At 44.1% G+C, this 22,129-nt stretch overlaps 1 gene segment (V, D, J or C); it reads left to right on the top strand.

Moving 5' to 3' along the window:
• LOC141987009 (immunoglobulin kappa light chain-like) overlaps window positions 1-21,635 on the top strand; it is a 42,722-nt gene extending 21,087 nt beyond the window's left edge. The window contains 2 exon segments of the V gene segment in view: window positions 16,259-16,318; window positions 21,173-21,635. Coding sequence covers window positions 16,259-16,318; window positions 21,173-21,504 — 392 coding nt within the window.
• Window positions 21,636-22,129: the final 494 nt, after the last annotated feature.

Here is a 22,129-nt window from a genome sequence, read left to right as displayed (position 1 = left end):
GAGATCAGAGCCCCAAAAGTCAGGTGAGAACAGGAATGCCAAGGAGAAGAGAATGATCAGGATTGAAAGCTGCAGAACATTCATGGAGGATGAGGCTGGAGTGAAGGCCTGGAGACTGGCCAGGAAGAGGCTGTCTGAGACCTTGGTGAGAATAGTCTCAGGAGAGTGGAAAAGGCAGAACCCATTTTGGAGTGGATACAGGCATGATACAGAGGGAGTGAGTCAAGGCAACAGTACAAAATGAATTTAGAGGCGAATGGGAGAAGGGGGATGGGTTGGTTGCTGGAGACAGAGGTGGGGTCAAGGAGGTGGGGTCAAGGATTAGTTTTTTGAGAATGCCAGTGCATTCCTGAACAATATGGGGAAGGAACTGTAGGAGTGGGAGAGGCAGAGGAAAGGGCGGGGAAAGGGAGTCCGGCAGATAGGAGGGGAGTAGGTGAGAGAACCCATAGTTGGTGACCTGGGAGAAGTGTTGGAGGAAAGAAGGGTGAAGAGGAGAAGGGAATGAATTAGGCAGGTGGAGAAGAATCACATCTAATGGACTCCTTCAGCCAAAAGATTCAGCCTTTGAGATCCCAAGTAGAGTGAGAGGAGACATGGTTGTGGAAGGTGGCAAGTAGGAGGTGGGCACTGGGCTTCAATGAGAGTGAGAAGTACAGCTGATTAGTAAGGAAGGGGGCAGCTCTGAGGAGGGGGAAGAGGATTAATTCCTTGTGGAGGACAGAGAGAAAGGGGTAACAGCTGTAGAGAAGGCAGAGATTTTGCTGACTCAGCAGCTTCTATGGAGACTTGAATGCAACTTAAAGCTGGCCACCTGTGGCAGGAGCCTTCAAGGAGGAGGGGGACAGCAACACAACCTGCCCTCTCTTGAAATAAATCAAGACATGGGACTTTAAGGCAGAGAGGTTTTTTAACTCTGTATTTGGCACTGGTGCCACCGCTGCTGGGATACTGTGTCCAGTTGTGATGCCCGCAATGCAAGACAGATGTTGATAAACTGGAGATGGCTCAGAGAACAGCCACGAGAACGATTAAAGGCTTAGAAAACCAGCCTTACAGAGACAGACTCGAGGAGCTCAATCTATTAAGTTTAACATACCCTGCGAAGACTCAGACTCCAGAATCCCTGCCGGGGTTGCCAGGAGACAGTCACCATCAGCTGCAACTTTTGTAGGCAGAATCTCTGGGGAGAGGCCTATGCAGGCAACTCAGAGATGTGGGGCCTGGAAATGGGAGTGGGGGAAGGAAATGAATGGGGAAGGCATCGTTGGTGGACAGGAGTAGGTGCAGGGAAATGCCATGAGAGGTCACCTGAGTGGAGCTTACATGCATAGATGAGAAGCTTCAACTTGGTTTGGAGGCAAGGGGGAGCCAATGGAAGGATTCAAAGAGGGAGGTGACAAACAGGGTCCAACATTGCGATTTTATCAGCAGCAGCAGATGACTTTCAAAACAAACACTGCAAACATAACCAGAGGAAAAGGCAGAGCACAAAGGAGACCAGTGTGGGGACGAATTTTCTAGTGGTATTTTAGGCGTCTATGAGGAATGTTTAACACAGAAGAACCCACTGACAAGAGGAACTGATGTAATGAAAGTAGGTCTTTAAAGTTCTAAAATGTGTCTAACCATTTGTCATGATTAAATGAGCTATGTCTAATAAATACCCATTGGGGAATCAACTTATTAGTAAATAAAGTGCCAGGCAGCTGCAAATACTAAAATCCAAATATAGTTAACCTTTAAAAATACATATTTCTGTGCATAGATCAACTGGATAGAATGAGAGATCAATCTACTATTTGGATAACAAAAAGTGACCTGGCTAGCAGATGTCTAAGGGCACCTGATTCTTTTCTTAAAGCTCTTTTAAATAAATCTGTGTACATTCATATTCAATGTATAAGAACAAACCAATCCACGAATGAGGCCGAACTTCCAAATAATGGCCACCAAATGGCAACACTTAAATATAGTGATGTACAGTAAAATTGGGGTAAGGAGGTGATATAATATGCATTTGAATACAGCTAAATGTAAATGAATACACCTAGGAACAAAGAATGCAGGCTGTGTGTACAGGATGGGAGACACTATCCTGGGAAGCAGTGACTCTTAAAAAGATTTGGGTGTCATGGTGGATAATCAGCTGAATGTGAGCTCCCAGTGTGACACTGTGGCTAAAAGAGCGAATGCGATCCTGGGATACATAAACAAGGGAATCTTGAGGAAGGGTAGAGAGGTCATTTTACCTCTATATTTGGCACTAGTGAGATTAGTGCTGAAAGACTGTGTCCAGTTCTGGTGCCCACAATTCAAGCAAGATGTTGAGAAACTGGAGAGGGTTCAGAGAAGAGCCACAAGAATGATTAAAGAATAGAAAACCTGCCTTATAATGACAGACTCAAGGAGCTTGATCTATTTAGCTTCATAAAGAGAAGGTTATGGGGTGACTCAATTACAGTCTTTAAGTACCTACATAGGAACAAATATTTCATAGCTGTTCAGTTTGGCAGAGAAAGGTAGAACACAATCCAATAGTTAGAAATTCAGACTAGAAATAAGGTGTACATGTTTAACAGTGAGCGTAATTAAGCATTGGAACCATTTACACCACGGGACATGGTAGATTCTCCATCACTGACAATTTTGAAATCAAGATTGGATGTTTTTCTAAAAGATCTACTTTAGGAATTATTTTGGGGCAGTTCTGTAGCCTGTGTTATACAGGTGGTCAGACGAGATGGTCACAATGGTCCCTTTTGGCCTTGGAATCTATGCAAGCTAATACAGCAGTAAGATCACTATCCATATTCTGAAACAAGGCAAATAAATCAATTCTATGGGTTCCGTTCTCCCCTTGCAGGATTGACTAACTCACTGAGAGTCGCCAATGCCTCAAGAGGGAGAATAGGTCCTTATATGTCTAAAAGCTGGGCCTATATTCCAGAGGTAAAGGTGAGAAGCTTGGCATAGTCATAACGGACGTATCTCTCCCTGCTGCTCTGCGCAGATATAAACATTGCGTGTCACTCTCCATCGTTAATTGATCAGCACTGTGCGGTTCAAACACATCAGAATGATCTTACAAATTCAGTTCATTTGGCTGTTCGTGCTCTGAATCCAGAGTAAGAATCAAACCAAGCAGGTAATGACTTGAAAAAGCAAAGTGTTGCCATATACAATTTGACTTTATAATGAGACCAGTGACTTTTCTTATCTACAGTTTTAAATCTATTCACATTAAGATGACAATATTGATTAAAATGTGACTATTAGCAGTGAATGGGAACATAGTAGAGTTTATTTGTTTTTGCCAGAGGTGCATCTTTATTTGTACTTTCTTTGCACATTCAGATTCCAGAATCCCTGTCAGTTTCTCCAGGAGACCGAGTCACTGTCAGCAGCAAAGCCAGTTCCAGCCTCATCTTTGATGGAACGAACCATTTATCCCAGTACCATAAGAAATTGGGACAAGTTCCTGAACTCCTTATCTGCCATGCTTCTACCCTGCAATGTGGGGTCCCAGCCCAGTTCAGAGGCAGTGGGTCTGGAACGGATTTCACTCTCATAATAAGCAGCATTAAATTCTGGAGATGCTGGAGATTGTTGTTGCCAGCAAGCTGCTAGCTCCCCTCTCTCAGTGATACAGACCAACATAAAAGCCTCTTGTGTTGTGCAGTTCAATATAACAGCTGCTTTCTAAACAGTCACCCTCTCAGTGCAACTGCTACGCGGGCTCTGGGGATCCAGTGTTGAACAGCCTTTAGGTGCTTCACTGCCTGGGCCAGTGCTTCATTCCCCTGTGCTTCTCCTACTTCCTTTACTTGCAAAGCAAATAAAAATAAGGAGATGGTCAAGCCAAGTTTGCTGCTAGAGAAGTTTCCTTCCTTACCAAAGGGATTAGACTTCATTTGAGCTGCAGGATTGTTTTTTCATGGCTTAAATGGTTTTACACGTTGATCCCCAAAACATATTTCTTCCTGGATGCCCAGAAGACTGTCAGAACATTGCAGGATTAAGAGAAATGGTCAGTCCAAAGCCTGGGAGGGCTGCAGAGGCCTGAATCTTCAATCCCAGAAGCACATTGTTATAAGTCAACCACATCAGGCTCTGATGTCCTGTGATCATGTGGGGTAGACAAATAGTATACGGGGTGATCTCTCTGCCCTTTTTATTGAGCCTCACATCTGAGCTTTCATTCCCACGGCTGCTAAGAAACTCGGAGTGAAAGTTCTGACCCCCATGCTCACATCAGCTACCCCTATGCACGTGTGCATCACAACTGGGTCGCTCTTCGATGATACAGTAAAACTCACCCCTGTGCAAAAAGCCAACACTAGACAGATGGACCACTGAAGCCATTAAATGGTGCGTGGGTCTTATTTTGGCCCTCTGCGTGGGGGCTAATTTCACCCATCATAAATAATAGCAGAGACATTAGCCCTGTGCAGTTCCCCTGTGAAGGGGTAAATGCAGAGAGATCACCCAGGATACTATTTGTCTACGCCACATGATCACAGGACATCAGAGCCTGAACACAAGGCAAAGGCCCATGAGTTAATTTCCTGCAGGCAGGTATTTGGGAGGGGATTTACAGTGTGATAGTAACGCCACATTCAAGAAATGTAAACTGAAAGCTGAGGACATTAGTTCCCATTGATTCTGACCAACATCATTTCATTGCTAAGTGGGAAAGCAGCCCTAGGAGCAGCCCTGCTGTCTTACTACTTCAGTGATGTTCCATTTGCTCACTTGACCCTTTTCTACTTAGTCTAAATCATATGTAAATTTACACAGAGCAGCTTCTTTGCATCAGCTATCCCCAGGTGGTATTTCTCTGTTCCATTTTACTCCCTGTACTTTGATCAGTCAGCCAGCCAGCTGAGATGTATCAGGTTGATCACACAGGCTCATGGCATCTGGCTGGTAGTGCTCTGGATTACAGGCAAGCAGAAATAACGGAGAGACTAACAAGGAAATGATCCCAAATGAAACCAAGGGGTGTAGATATTTTGGGTCAGAACCTCAGCCAGCGTGAATGAATTTCAGTGACACTTTGCCAGTCTACACCACCTGAGGATCATGTGCGCTCCTCAGGTGTTATCTATACACATATTTTTCATGTGATTGAAAACAACAAGGCATGTGACACTGAAATTAAATAAAAATGTAAAAAAATCCTGTCACTATTGATAAGGCCCAATACAACTGAGATTTCTAGCCTGCATATATATGTATATTATTTTATATTTTGTTTTATTCTCAGACTCCAAGGGAGGTTGTGCTGACTCAGACCCCAAAATCTCTGTCAGTGTCAGTGCTTCAGCAACATATGATTTGGAGGCAGGGCTTGGGTCAGACCCTGGGGCCCACCCACATCATAGCTGAAAGCATCAGTTTCCCTTATCAGTGTGTAGAAGGAGGCTTTTCCCTTATAGCAGTGTTACAAATCCAGCTGTGACATACCTGTGTGAGTGTCTACAGCCCCCTGCACACAGCTAACTCATCATGCCCAGGAAACAGGTTAAAACACAGTAGAACCTCGACCACCAGCTTGGGTTTGACTGTGGGGCTGGGCAGAGCCATTCCCGGAAGCCTGTGCATGACCAGCCACGCTCACTGGCCCCTCCGGGTCTCCTCAAGTCTCCGGAGGCACAGCACAAGGCAGCAAGCACTAGGAAAGTCGCTGCTAACGTCTGCCTTCCAGGGACCCATCCCCACCTCCCCAGTCACAAAGCTGTGTGCTGGAGCAAGAACCACCTCTGCAAATACTACACTCCCCAACTCCCCCCTCACACATACAGCACACCAGGGCCTAGAACCCTCATGCTTCTGTTCCCCAAAATACAGCCCTTTACCACTGGGCTAAAAGCTTCCTTACAGGCATGGACTGTGCCATCTTTGGTGCTTGGGGAAAGCACTCTGCTAATATTAGGCATAATCAATCATTTCCTGTACCTCAGCTAACCTCTCCGCCAGGTACAGACCAGAGTTGAAGCTTTTCAGCACTTTGTTCTACATTCTAGTGAGTTAAATCTCGGCGAGAACAGAAGTGACACAAATCTCTCCAGGAAAAGCATTTACTAAAGCTACATCTATCTTTCCATCCGTTATTTATAACCCATGAAACCATCGTGACTATTATCAATAACTTTTATAAGACAAGTCTTTTGTAGGGTGGTTGTTCTCCAAATGTTCATACTTGTTAATTATATATTACATTTGAACTTGTGGAAGTAAGTGCATGCACATACTCACACTCCTCTAGGGCTCTTTCCTGGGAAGATTTATCCTTCTCTGTTTCTGTGGAATAGCGTCCAACCTCTCTGCAAGGCGCACCAGCTCCTTAAAGCTGGGGAACAAGTGTTAGTTCCACAATCTCCTTCAAACTCCCTTTAAGTCTTTGCAACAAGGGTCTGCACAGCTTGCAGCAATTCCAGTCTTCTTCTTCTCCAGTTGGGTGAGGGAACCTGCAGTTTAAATCCAACAAAACTCCAAAGTCCCTGGAACACAATCTATAAAACAGATCCTTCTAGTCATTATGCCACTCCATTGCTGAGTTCTTCAGTTTGATTGACTCCAACCCCTATTTATAAACTCCTCCCCTTCCCATTGCATTCCCATTGGTTCCATTCTCAGAGTGGCACTAGGTATGCCCTGCCAGAGGCTTGCACACAAGGAAAATCACCTAAGCAGCTTCAAACAGCTAACAGGCACGCCCAGTGCCTCCCACACCAATTTCTGCATGATTCTGGCCCATCCAGCAGAGTCTCCCTGCCTGGCTCTGATAAATCTGCAGGTACACAGAGTATCCCAAAACAAAAAACATATTCTCCACACTCTTTCTTCCCATACATAGCCCACAAAATGCTGCAATGCGAGCATGCGAGTCACATTTGCATTGTAGTGTACCCAGTCCATTGTGGGTGGTACTGGAAATCATAACGGTAAACACTAGTAGCAGGTCCCTTATCTAATCTGTGGACCAGCCACTAGAGGGCAGTATCTCTCTCTCATTCACACACACAAACACTGACTGCATGTTACCGTGAGGCCAAACCTTATTATAATACTCTGGTAGGGACACGAACAACCTGGTAGATATGACTGTATAGAGAAACCTGATATCCTAGCAGTGCTAGAAGAATGCTAATTGTTTTTATTCTGGCTGCTGCTAGCGCAATTTTTAAGTATCAGATGGACTAACCAGGCAGCCTGCCTGCTGCTTCTTTCTTGTACTCTCAGTAGCTCCCCCAGCAAGGGGGAGTGCCGGCAGGGTAATGTCTAATGACTCCATGGATCTACAAAACCTAGATCTCCTTTGATTCCACAACTAGTTCAGTGCATTAATAGCAAAGAGGGTGTCAGAATGGTCTTCCCTAGCCTGGGAAAACTTTTCCTTAAGAGTCAGTAACAATCTTGGAAAAACATTTATTGGAGGCAACATTTCAAATATATTCCTTTGATTTATCCTGGGCCTGATCATGCTGTCCTAGTTCAGGCTAAGGAGACAGTGGACTCATTTTTTTCGAAGGGTTTTCGATTTGTTAAGCTAGTTAGATTCACTGCCACAGGGATCACTGACTAGCTGCTAAGTGATAACTTTAAACTACGTTTGTATCCCCTTGGGCAGATTTTCCTCAAACCAAACAATAATATTCAATGCCAAAATCTGGGCAACACTAAGGTCAACACAAGCCAATGGGACTATCCACTTGCTTAAGGTTGCACATGTGCCTAAAGAACCCTCCTGAATCGGGGCCACAATGAAGTACTGCAGTTCACCCTTATCGCCACCAGAGGGTGTCAGAAGCCTTATGCTGAATATACTGCATATGAATATTGCAGGTGGAAATACCTCAATATTTTCTGCAACAGTTTAAACAAATCCGTTCTTCAGTTTTAAACATGAGAACCATAGCACACACCATCCGCCTTGCAGCGATATACCTAAGTGATGCATCCCTGCCATCCCGACTACTTATAATTGCTCCATTTCACTCTCTTTATTTTTACATACAGTTTGTTGCTCAACGTTGGGCAGCTCAGATTAATTGGAGTAATTTTGCTGGCTCATTTTATCTGGCTAATGCTGTAAGGTAAGTAAAAAAAATTAGACAATACATTTAAAAATTAAAATCAAAATTGTGGCTTCATCCCACAACTATAACTTTATATATTATGTTAATGCCTTCATGTGATTAAAGAAATCAAGGAAATATTGTACCAAAATAAACTGGAGACATACATGACCAGACCCTCAGTTGGTGTAAATCAGTGTAGCTCCCTTGAAGTCAATGTCATTTATACCAGCTATGGATCTGGCCCACACGGTGTAATATTGTTACACCTTAGAGACTAACAAATTTATTAGAGCATAAGCTTTCGTGAGCTACAGCTCACTTCATCGGGTGCATAGAATGGAACATATAGTAAGAGATATATATACATATATATATATACATACAGATAAGTTAGAAATTACCATACAAACTGTGAGAGGCTAATTAGTTAAGATGAGCTATTATTAGCAGGAGAAAAAAAAAACTACAGTACCCACCTGCTGAAGTGAAAAAACAGATTGACAGAGCCAGAAGAGTACCCAGAAGTCACCTACTACAGGACAGGCCCAACAAAGAAAATAACAGAACGCCACTAGCCATCACCTTCAGCCCCCAACTAAAACCGCTCCAGAGCATCATCAAAGATTTACAACCTATCCTGAAGGACAACCCATCACTCTCACAGATCTTGGGAGATAGACCAGTCCTCGCTTACAGACAGCCCCCTAACCTGAAGCAAATACTCACCAGCAACCACACACCACACAACAAAAACACTAACCCAGGAACCTATCCTTGCAACAAAGCCCGATGCCAACTCTGTCCACATATTTATTCAAGTGACACCATCATAGGACCTAATCACATTAGCCACACCATCAGGGGCTCGTTCACCTGCACATCTACCAATGTGATATATGCCATCATGTGCCAGCAATGCCCCTCTGCCATGTACATTGGTCAAACTGGACAGTCTCTAAGTAAAAGAATAAATGGACACAAATCAGACATCAAGAATTAAAACATTCAAAAAAAAAAGTAGGAGAACACTTCAACCTCTGTGGCCACTCAGTAAAAGATCTAAGGGTGGCAATTTTGCAACAGAAAAGCTTCAAAAACAGACTCCAACGAGAAACTGCTGAGCTTGAGTTAATATGCAAACTAGATATCATTAACTTGGGTTTGAATAGAGAGTGGGAGTGGCTGGGTCATTACACATATTGAATCCATTTCCTTAAGTTAAGTATCCTCACACCTTCTTGTCAACTGTCTAAATGGGCCATCTTGATTATCACTACAAAAGTTTTTTTCCCTCCTGCTAATAATAGCTCATCTTAACTAATTAGCCTCTCACAGTTTGTATGGTAACTTCTAACTTATCTGTGTATATATATATATATATATATTCCATTCTACGCATCCGATGAAGTGAGCTGTAGCTCACGAAAGCTTATGCTCTAATAAATTTGTTAGTCTCTAAGGTGCCACAGGTACTCCTGTTCTTTTTGCGGATACAAACTAACATGGCTGCTACTCTGAAACCTGTAATATTGTTGAAGTCGTTGGCTCATGTAATGGATTAAAATATATGGAGTGGATTTTTTTTGTTTTGTTCTGTTTTTAAGATAATATTTGGAACATTCATAACTGTTCAGAAAAGCCAGTATGCATCACTTGGGTACAGTGATGCAAAGCAGATAGTGTGTTTTGGACACATGGTTTAAAAATACTCAGTAGATTTGACTGTCAGAACATGCAGAACTGGCATCAATTTTATTACTATCTACAATCGTCACAATCCTGTACAGTATATGGTAATGAGACTTAGGTCTCCCCCTAGTGGCAAGCAGAATTCTCTTCAGTGCTTCTGGCATTGAAATATGGGGAAGGCTTGAAACATTGGACATTAATAACTTAGTAAAGAAAAATATATTTATTTCAATGAATAAAAAAGTTCTGATAAGAAAACATGCTAATGAATTTACAGCTTCAAACCAGACATTCATTACCCATGAAATATACAAACTGAGTCAATGCCAATTAAAATAACTAAGCTCCCCCATTTATCACCATTTCTCAAAACAGAAACCTCAAATATCCCCTCAAGAAAAAGCCTTTGTAAATACAAAAAATACAGGACTTTTTCTGGTGAGAATACTTGAGGTTTCTTTTTGTGGAGTGGTGGCATCTAAGGGAGGTTCAGTCTTTTCATTGACTCGTCTTGTAAAGCTTTTTTGTGAAGAAATCATGGTTTAATGCTGTACATTCATTTAGAATATTTTCTGATCAACACATTTTTACAAATCAAAATAAAATATTCCTATATTGCTTGTTAATATGTTTCCAACTGTGACAGTCCTGTAAATGAATTACCACTAGAGGGAGTCATAACAAGCCTTATGCTGAATATTGTAGACGATGATAAATTAATTGCAACTGAGTATGTTCTGAGATGGTATCAAATGAACTACTGCAGAGCATCCTAATTGCCCCCAGAGGGAGGCATAACACAATGTATTGTATGTATTGTGACTGTTACAAATGGTAATACGCAGCCTGATGTATCATTTTGATGATCTGTTCAATCGATGTTTGCTCAAGGAGATTCCATCTTTTATCAAATCATTTCCAGCTCAATAAACAGAAACTGTATTCCTCTCACAGGCCACTGTTGTGATCTCTTTCTCATTGCCTCTCTGTAGCTTGGTTCAATAAGCCACTGGAGTCAACAGAAATCTTTTCAGTTGCCTTCGGATCAGGTCTTGTCTATGGTGTTCACAAAAACCCCATCACTAGAGTTACACATTGGTTGTTTAGGCTTTTGGTTGGTAGTGGGTGTTAATTATTATCCTGCTATTCTGTCATCCCATGATTTTAATGTGCTGATGTTTGCAGCCTGCTGGGAGGGGGTTGGACCCACTGCTGAAATGTAAAAACTTTGCACTTAAATATTTTAAGCTGCTTAAGGTCCTAAAATACACGTAAAGACAAAAGATTTGGAAAGCAGCTCCTGCACCTGTCAAGAGCTGAGATCAGGGCTCTGCAAACCCCCTTGCAAAGACTTGAGGACACCACAACCATTCAGGTCCCCATGCTGTGTCCCCTGGGCCAGATTCATTCCTAGGTTCCCCCAAGGGAAGCCAGGCAGAAGGTGAGCCTGCCTGGGGTAGGAGCTCAATAGCACAAGCCGCCGGCAGCCCTTCTCTGTCAGTGGGCTCAGACTCAACCAGTGTAGGTGGATGCATGCGAACGGGGAGTGGCCAGGCCACCCAGTAGATGCCTGGAGGCTATGAAGCGGCAGCCACAGGCCCACTCCCCTTGGCAGAACCTTGGAGGGAGCGGAACGCAGTACTGCCACCTGCCCTTCATCAGGGTGAATGCCGCTGGGAACTCAGCTGCCCCCACCGGCGCCGGAACTAGGGGGGGCCAGAGGCCATGGCACTCCACTTTCTAACAAAAGAAACATAAGTGCAGAATTTAGGGCGCCCGGCAGAATGTTTTCCCCCTCACAGAACAATCGATTCTGCCAGGGAGGCACTGCAACTACACCTTTCACCCACCAGGGGCTGCTGTGGCACCAGAAGAGAGGGCAGCTGGCTCACTGCCAGAGCAGCCAGCCAGGCTAAGGGAGGGGGCACTTTGGCCTTGCCCCCCCCCCCGCCCACCGTTCTACAAAGGTCCTGGCGCCCTTGCCTGCAGCCGCAGTGGCACACACTCAGTGCCCACAGTATTAACCAAGCCCCTTGTGTGTAACTTCTCTGGAAGTCAAAGGGGGCCTCTTGCAAACAGAACCCCTCCACTGAAAAGCCAGAGCCTAAGGTTATCACCCCTCACTGCGTTGATATTAATTATCCCCGGCAGAGTAAAGACACCCTGATCCTTCTTCAGTAAGAGACGACAGGCAGGGTCATGCTGATGGCTGATCACCTCGAGACAACTGGTACCCCCATGTTGGAACACATCACAGGGGCAGGGAGGAGGGAAAGATCCATGTGCTGAAAATGCTCTGGCAACCGAGGGATGTAGGGAAATGAGATGACTTACCTGCAACGCGGTTCTGCGACTGTGCGTACACACAATCCATCCACGCTGTGGGGAACAGGCACCATACACATGGCTGGCAGGAGTTCCATAGCCCAGAGTCCGCAACAGGGCAGGGCTGGCTTGTTCCTGCCAGGGCCCCTCAGGCCCCCAAACTGTTGCTTCCTTTCTAGTATCAAAAGCCCTGTGTGTGGAGAGGAGAGGAGGGGACATATGGGTGTGGCTGCTAAGGGAGGAGGGGGCTGCCTGGTGTGAGGGGCTGACTGCATGCAAGGAAGACAGCCTGTGTTTCGGGGGGGGACTGCCTGTGGGAGAGATGGCACTGCCTCTGGGTGTGTGTGCATGAGGGGCTGATTGTATCTGAGGGGGGACTGCCTGTGTGTAAGCAGCTGATTGTATCTGGGGGAGGATTGCCTGTGTGAGAGGGGTTGACTGTATGTGAGGGAACACTGCCTGTACGTGAGGGGCTGACTCCATGTGAGGTGGCACTGCTTGTATCATAGAATATCAGGGTTGGAAGGGACCTCAGGAGGTCATCTAGTCCAACCCCCTGCTCAAAGCAGGAGCTATCCCCACTTTTTGCCCCAGATCCCTAAATGGCCCCCTCAAGGATTGAACTCACAACCCTGGGTTTAGCAGGCCAATGCTCAAACCACTGAGCTACCCCTCCCCCCACTGAGCTAGCTTGAGTGTACAGGGGGACAGCTTGTGTCTGAAGGGGTTGACTGTATGTTTGTGTGAGTGTGAATCTGGAAGAGAGCTCTGTGTGAGAGAGAAAGGGGGTGGGGAAGAGAGAGAGAGTGATCTGTAGAGAAAGCAAGCTCATGTAAGTTATAGGGGACTGGGAGGGGACGTGACTTTTGTGGGGAGTCAGGAGATCATGAGCAAGGTTTTTTTTGCAGGGGAGGGAGGAGAGTGTGTCTGTGTGGTATTGTCTATGCCATGTAGGATCCTATGTGTGTGTGATTTGTGGGTGGGAGGCAGGAGAGTCTGTGGAGCTGGGAAGAGTACACAGAGGTTGCCTCTACACTATTAAATGTGGTGCCCACTTTTCAGTGTCATGGCGGACGCTCCGGGACTCCCGATGGCGCAAGCACTAGTGGAGGCCAGGCTCGGGCATTTCAGAGGAGGGCTTCAGGACAAAGTGCTGACAATGTCTGAGACCCCGTCTACACTTGCCCTTGTGCTGGTGTAAGCAATGAGGCAACGTTGCACTCCATTTGCTAGTGTAGACAGGGCCAGAGGGTGAGAAAACGGAAGGCAGGATTAGTAAAAGAAGCAAGAGGATGACAATGTGGGTGAAGGAGGAAAAGAACACAACACAGGGAGAGCAGAGGAGAAGGAGGCAAGGGAAGAGGGAACGGTTACACCAGCTATAAAAATAATAATGACGGAATATAGACTCTGACGAAGGTGGAGGCAAAGACAACTGAGGTGAAAAGAAAGAAGCAGAAACATGCAATGAAAAGAGACAACTGAAAACTCAAACACAGGCAAGAAGGAAATGTTCAGAAAATGTATCTTACGGTCACACACTGACAGCTAGCACCGGAGCATCTAGGCCCCTCCCAGAGAGCTCAATACAAAACGTGTTCCAGTAGCCAAGGGCCTGATCCAAAGCCCGTTGGAGCGCGTGGGACAACTCCCCTTGACTTAAATGGGCTTTGGATCAGGCCACAAATCCTTCATATACTCGGGGTTGAGGGAGAAATTCCCCTGTGGTCAGCCCCGGCCAGCCTGCCTCAGCCTCACCATTTTAATTGTCTTTTTCAAACTGATCAAAATTCTCTCCTGGTCCTGCCCTCTTTTCACAGCTTCTAAGGCTAGGGGTTTCAAAAGAGCCTAAGGGAGTTAGAGGCCAAAATTCAATGGGATTTGGGAACCTAACACCCTTGGGCTCCTTTGAAAATCCCACCGTAATTGCACCTGCCCTTCTCTCAAACGGGCCTGTGAAGAAGATCTCTCATCACTTGTTCCTCCAGTTCCTCATTTGCATTTTCAGATTCAGCTTCTAAATTTTCAGGTTTAGAGTCTGTTTCTTTGCTCACCTGGTCCCTGTTTTCATCACCACCCCATCTGGGAGCTTAATGCCCAGCCCAGGCAGACTTACATGGGCTAGCTCTGCTGGAGCTAGCACGCTAAAAATAGCAGTGTGGCCACAGCAGCACAGGCAGTGGCTTGAGCTAGCCCTCTCAGTACAACCCTGCCCAAGATCACAGAATATCAGAGAATCTCCGGGTTGGAAGGAACCTTAGGAGGTCATCTAGTCCAACCCCCTGCCCAAAGCATCTCAAAGGACTGCTCAAAGATCCTAGCTTCATACTCGGGTGGCGAGCCCAGGCCACTGCAGCCACACTGTTACGTTTCGCACGCTAGCTCAAGCAGAGTGAGCGTGGGGACATCTACCTGGTCACACCTGCCAGCGACAGGACAGAGATACCCCTGCTGACTGTGGCCCTCTCTTGTGGTCGTGCCACATCATAAACCTGGTGCCAGCCCATGTTCATGACTTCTGTGAACAGCATCGTCAATGCCCCATCTTTCCCCTGCAGGAGACTCTGAAAAGACAACCATTTCTCTTCCCGAGCTCTCATTCTTGCCTAGGAGGTCTGGTAGTTTCTGATGCAGACGTGAAGTATCAGGATGAATGTATTCTCCATCCTGCTGCATCCTGTCATCTAGAAACACAGGCTGGGGCAGGGCAAGCTGAGTCTTGACATCTTTAACCACGAGCTAAGACCACCTGGAGCAGCAGGTTCTCACGGTGGGAGTGGGAGATGTAGCAGAGCTATCCCTAGGCACAAAGGAGTTACACTCAGCCACTTTGGAGACACCTAGGATGGTTTCAGTGTTGGGCTCAGGTCCTTCACCATCTGGCCTGGGTTAGTACAGTCAGGGCTAACCTTTCTCAAGGTACTGCATAACTTTGAACAGGGAGTGCCTTTTGGTTTTCGGCCTAGATAGGATGGTCTCAGGTACCCTGGTTATAAACGGCGGAAATTGGCATCTTTGGAGGAAGTTGCTAGCCTTTATTTATTTTGTCCCCCTGGGGATTAGAAGTGCTTCTAAAGAACCCTACAACTCGTCAGACTCATTCAAGAAATAAGAGTTATTCTCACCAATAACTCCATCATCCCAGAGGTCTTATTCAGACTGCAGAACAGACCTGGCTGTTGGATACCTCAATAGCAGGAGATCATTGCCACAGAGGGCCCCAGTGATAATGATGTGACAGCTGGTGCTGTGAATATGATGAAGGAACTGATAACTGGCATGCAGCCAGGTCCCCCAAACACAATCTCACCTCAACATCTCTCTGAGCTGTAGGTAAACGCCACCTAATTTGGTAGTGTTTGAGCACCAGTTGAGTTCAGTCTCAATACCACTCAGCTAAATCATGCTAGATCAGCATTCTGTGCACCATGGCAACCTTCTGTCATACCTTAGAAAGTTCCCAGTTGCAGTGCTTTGCTCCAACACAAACTGCATATGTCCTTTTCTATGCAAGAATTTCTAGGCCCCGTACCCTTCCTTGGCCTGGTACAAAAAATATCCAGCAAGTTCCATGCTAACACTGGTATAACTCCATTGATCTCAATGAAGTAACTCCTAATTTATACCTACGTAAGGGAGAGCAGAATCAAGTCCATTGCCCATTTGTTTGTGCAAGTATTTTGTCACTGTATGGTTTGCTGTATGTGAAATAAGCTCTGCAGCGCATGCAAAATCTGGGTGGTGCGCTCAATATTACAGCTACATTTTCTGCAGTTGGACTGAACCAAAATCCTGCATCTGAACATCCTGAACTTTGGAAAAGTTTGAATCTGGATCCAAACTTTGCACTTGGACCCATGTCTGATAGTTTCGGCATTTTTGCTTTCAAGGGAATACAGCACGTGACAAGGGTTACAATATGTGTCAATGAGGACGTGGGAGCAGAGGGACGGGAGAGAAGATAGGATGTATTGATCTGATCATAACTTCTATCTAACTTCTTGACTGTTTATAGATGATGAAACCAAGGTCACTCGACCTAGCACTGAAGTCTCAGTTTTGCACAATGGAAAAAAACATTTTTATAGGGGAAATGAGCTTTAGCAAGCGAACCAAATGCTTCTTCCCCTTCTGCTGTCAGGTTTTTGTACAGCGAGGCGATAGGAACTGATCACTGTGGTGGACGTTCGGTAAAGGAACCAAGGTAGAAATAAAACGTAAGTACCTTGAAATGATTCTGTTTTCGCTGTCTATTCTGTCTTTAAATTTGTCTTTGTTAACACTGTCAAATTATAAAGTGAATATCTGTTGGTGTTGGAAATTGCAGGTAAAGGATGGTTTTCAGGGCAGATACAGTTCAACTGTAATAGAAAAGAGATTAATTTGAAGAAAGTAGGACTTTGCTTTTCACTCCAGACCAGGGAAATTCAGTAAATGTTACACGTCTGGTAGTGGTCAAAAATGTTGCTGGCCAGACCCGCAGCTGATGTAAATCAGTGCAGTATTCCCCATTCTCCAACATTGGGACTCCAACAGAGTTATGCCGATTTACACTAACAAAGGCTCTGGCCCCATATTTCTAAAACATACTGTACCACTGATACATCTAATGGCCTAGGTTAGGAGGAACTGAGGTTTTTGTAGAGGGAACAGGTAGCAAGGAAGCACTGTGGTACACTTTCGGCAAAGGGACCCGGGTCGAGATCAAACGTAAGTACATTTTTCTCAGTGCTCTTCAGTTTTCTTTGCCACATTTGTCCATTTTCATGTTTTTTGGGTTTTTTTGCATTGGGGTAATTGGTGATATGAGAATGCTAAGAGAATTACCAGGAGATGAGACTGGTAAAGTATATAAAATGAACATATCCTTGAGGAAAGAAAACACCTCTACCTCCTTAGGTGGAATTTTAGAGCTAAATTGTTACATACTGCATGAATTAGCCAGCCTACTGTGGGCCCATTTAGCTACACAGTAAGTAGGTTTCTGTAGGAGAGGAAGTTGATAGGCAATCACTGTGGGCCACTTTTGGCAAAGGGACCAAGTTGGAGATAAAACGTAAGTGCATTTTTTACTCTCTTCCAATTCTCTTTGTCCAGTTTGCTATTTTCACAATTTTTTTGGAAGGGGGGGTATCTGCAATTTGTGAAATATGAGTGCCGACAGAATTGCTCTCATCATAGATTTGTAGAGTGTATGAAATAACCCTGTCTTTGAGGACAGAAAATACCGTCACCTCCAAAGATGAAATTTGGGCTAAATTGTTATATTTTACATAAATATAGTTGACAGCCCATTTAGTTTCACAGTAAAAAGGTTTTTGTAGAGAGGGAAGTTCACAGGCATTCACTGTGGTTCACTTTCGGGAAGGGGACCAAGTTGGAGATAAAACGTAAGTGCATTTTTGAACTCTCTTCAGATTTTCTATGTCCAATTTGTCCATATTCACAATTTTTGTCTGTAATTCGTGAAATGGGATCACTGACAAAATGACTGAGGCTGTAGATATGTGAAGTATTTATATAAAATATCCCTATCCTCACGAGTGGAAAATATTTCCACCTCCCTAGATGGAATTTGGGTTAAACTGCTCCATTTTACGTAAATTAACCTACTTACAATTGAGAGCCCATTTAGTTGTGCAATAAAAAGGTTTCTGTAAAAGAGGAAGGTTATAGACAATCACTGTGGCTCACTTTTGGCAAAGGGACCAAGTTGGAGATAAAACGTAAGTACATTTTATTTGTGATTACTCCCCTTTGTTTTTGCTTGATTTAATGCACAAATGTGGAAAAATGCTGTTTTTTCTCTCTGTCCCTTTCCTTGCTGTCTCACCCCATTCCCAGTCGTTAGTTGTCAAATCCGTACATTTAATTGTAAGGATTAAAAATCAACGGGGAACGTTTAAAGAAAAGTCTAATTTTATTTACAAACAAGAATATGATGGCTGAATTGTAGGCTAGTGACAGTGTTGGTCTTCGGTCTTCATCTGAGGCTATCAACACTATTAGTAAAAATTCAGCCATCCTCTTATCTATAGATTTTAAGTGGAAAAATCCCAAAGTTTCATAACGAAGGTCATGATCCAGCAGCCACTGAAGTCACTAGAAATACTCCCATTGACTTCAGTAGGACTTGGATCAAGCCATATACAAGTGTTTTTGTTTTAATTCAGCATTTTGGCAGTACATCCCATTAAGAGAAACTGCAAACTGTCTCTCAAATAATGTAAGCGGTGTGCCCAGATGCCACAGTGATCAACACACTGACAACTGATTAAACAGATTAGATTGGACTAGACTGATAAAATAGATTAGACTGACGTTAACAAGAAAAGTCCAGTTTTAGAAAAAAATAGTTTAAGAAATGAAGAGAAAATACTAAAAACCTACCTAAAGAGCGGACAAACATTCCTGTTAAAATAATAATTAACCTGCACAAAATAAGTTAATTGGAAGCCACCAGCACAAATGCGGAGGAAAATGTAAAATATGTTGTCGTTAGAGTATGGTAGAGTCTGACAAAATTATCCTCCATTATTAATTGCTAGCTGTATTCGATAAGGTTTAAGTTAGCTGCCTCACTAGTCATTGTTAGCTGTATATCTATCCAATGCATCTCATAATTGTTTTAAATAATTTTATTTTAAGAGCTACAAAAATAATTTTGACATTTGTCATATCAACTATAGTAACGTATCTATGAAAGCAGGTGTAGCAGTGGTGTAAGCTATATTTTTATTTTGCACTAGGAAAAAATGGATACAATTGATTCCTATATTTTAAGTTTTTGTTTTACTGATTATCTTATAAAAGATGTTTTTCAGTAGCTTTGACACAATGCTCTACTCATTTATATTTTGAATTTTAAAAAATATAGTGATAAGGCCATTGTGGAGGACAATCCAATGAAATGATTTTTTTTCTTTTCTTTTTTTCTCTTTTCCAATTACTGATTTTCACAAACAAGTCAAAAATACTTTAAAAAATTGTTTGGGGCTATATATTGTTTGTAGTATAATATATCAAATGTGTTATTTCAAATGTGTTACAGAGGCTATCAAATGTATGGTATCTATCTGTCCATAGATATAGATAGATATAGATATAGATGGCATGATTCTCCTCTCAGACTGGTGTAAATCAGGTGTGACTCCACTGAAATCAGAAGTGCTCTCACTCCACCTCTGAAGTTAGCGGAGCTATGAGGTTATACCAGTTTAACACTGGTTTAAATGAAAGGAGAATCAGGTCTATTGTCTTATACTGTACATTTGCTAAGATAAGCGTAAAAATATATGTGAGTGTTTTTGTGGAATCCCAAGACATTTTAAAAGTCTGGGCTCCGATTTTGTTAGGTTCAGTACTTAGATATTATTATTTTAGCTTATACAGCAGCAAAGCAGGAGACTGAGTGAACTGAATGATTTTGACTTGGTTTTCCAAGATGTGATCTGTGTTATGTTTTCTTCAGATCTTTACAAAGATTAGGGCTTGATCCCGCAGTCTTTGCTCAGACAAAACTGTCATTGAAATCAGGGGGAGTATTATCTGGGGAAGGATTGCAAGATTGGGTCTTAGTTTTCAAGAGTCTGAATATTGACATACGGGGAGAGATTTTACTCAGTTACCTAAGATTTACATCTGACACCAAGATCAGAATCTGGCCCATTTCGTGATTATGTGACACAAAGTGAGGTACACGAACACTCACTCCAAGTGGCTATGCTAAAGGCTGCCACAGTCTTAACTTCATGTCTTTCTCTAGCTGCACACTGACTATTTTTTATAACAGATCCTTGAGTTTTCAGTTCTAGTCGTATATGACAGTTGCAGTAGGAAAAATATTAATAATCCTCTGTGGATCTGGAGCTTGATTCTCTTCTTATTTCCACCTGCATATAATGGGTCAACTCAACTGAAGGCAATGGAATCATGCAGGTGGCTGGTGTGAGAGGAGAATCAGGTTTCTGATTTTAAAAGTACTGAGCACCTGTATCTCCCATTGACTTTAAGTGGAGGGACGTGTGCCCAGCACCTCTGAAAAACAGGCCCTAAGGAATTAGATGGCTCAGGGGACTGGCAATGAGAGAGATCTGGAGGGAAATCCTGGCTCCAGTAAAGTCAATAGCAAAACTAATATTGACTTCAATGGGGCCCAGATTTCACCCCTGGAGCCTTTCCCCTCTAGGTCACAGGGGCTTATTGCAGCTTCCAGTGGAGAGGGGGGTTCATGGTGTCATGTACATGGCATTGGTAAGTTTGCATCCTTGTTGGCAATCTCAGCAGAGAGACTCAGGGTTGAAGGGGAAGGACCGTCTCACCCTCCGAGAGCCTTCCTCTAGCTCAGGATTGAGGGATATAGGCATGGTGGTGGGAAGCTCGCACTGCTACTGCTACATGAGCTGTATCTTGTCTGTCGATAAACAGGACTTTAACCTCCAGAGCTGTCATGCTGGCACCTTGCCCTGATATCTCTTGGGTGAGGCTATTTTCCAGGGCATTGTACTAATTAGTCTCTCACACTCACATCAAAGGCTCTCGCGTCACTCAGAGCAGGTTGTGCAGCCCTTCCTCCCAGGGGAAGCACTTCTGCACACAAGCAGTGCCAAGGTAGTAAGCAAAATGAAACTGGGTATGACGGGGCAGATTCTCAGCAGGTGTCAATCCGAATAACCCATTCGAGTCCATGGAGCTGTGCTGATTTACACCCGCAGAGGACCTGGCCCTGTGTTTTCTTAAACCTGAATTGATATCCTCTATGGTCTATGTGCACTGACTCCCTCTTTATTCTGACGTGCTGTGTCACTTAACCGCTCTGTGCCTCGGTTTCCCCATCTGTAAAATGGGGATAATGATGATACTTCCCTAGCTACCAAGAGTATCTGGAGGATGAATTAGTTAATGGGCCAAATCCAGCTTGCCTCAGTCGCTCATGGATGAACTACTCACATAAATAAGGCAAGAGTGATTTGGCCTGATAATTGTGAATGGCTTCGTCCGTGCTCAGTGTAACTATCCACTCCTAGGTCAGTTGTCATTAACACCATATTCTGTGCTCTCCTTTTTTGCAGGTAGAGAAAATGCCAAGCCTTCGGTGTTCATCTTTCATCCATCAGCCGACCAGCTGTCTCGGGGATCTGCCACTGTGGTGTGCCTGGTGAGCGGCTTCTACCCGAGTGCCTTGAACGTGGTCTGGAAAAGGGATGATGTCGCCACCACGACTGGTGTCGTCACCAGCCAGAAGCAGCAAGACACTTCTGACAGCACGTACAGCCTGAGCAGCACCCTGACGCTCACGAAAGATGAGTACAACAAGCACAACCTCTATAGCTGCGAGGTGACGCATGAAACGGTGCCGGGCTCTCTTGTCAAGAGTTTCAAGAGATCGGAGTGTTCGCAGTAGGAGGCTCCCAGGGAAAGATCCCTGCCTCCTCTTTGCAGCCTTTCTTATGCTTTGTTTATGTAACTATCAGTCTTATTCATTTTTTTCCCCCTCCCAAACTATTATGACAGAGATCTTCCAGGTCTCACCTCCTGCCTTACCCCTTGCTAACAGTCCTGGATAACCAGGCCTTGCCTGATTTTACCCTGCTGCCTAATGAGGCTTCCTGCTTTTATCAAGTTTCAACTTCAAAAATGAATAAATAAATGAAATCAATGAAACAGCATCTGTTCTCTCACGTGTTTTTAATGTGACAATTGAAATAAAGTGAACTCAGATGGAGTAAATAAATGGAGTACTATGCAATTTACTGTGGGCAGTGGGAGGGAGGATGAGTCCTTAAAAGAAGGTCCTATCTTCCCTGGGAGGACACTAATATCCCATAAGAATATACCCAATAAGAATCAGGGTATCCATGGTCAATATATCCCCTCCCCTTCCAGCATGCAGTGTGCAGAGTGCTACTGCCCTACCACCCCAGAAGTACTATAGCTAATTAGTGGGTCCTTCCTGCAACTTTTATCCATTGACTTCAGTGGAACTACTCACATGAGTAAGGCCTGCAGGACTGGTGAACTAATCTGGG

This window comes from Natator depressus, chromosome 4 (genome assembly GCF_965152275.1).
Source record: "Natator depressus isolate rNatDep1 chromosome 4, rNatDep2.hap1, whole genome shotgun sequence".
In the NCBI taxonomy this organism is placed as follows: domain Eukaryota; kingdom Metazoa; phylum Chordata; order Testudines; family Cheloniidae; genus Natator; species Natator depressus.
The sequence above is the reverse complement of the archived record's forward strand: the minus strand, read 5'-3'. Positions and strand labels throughout refer to the sequence as shown.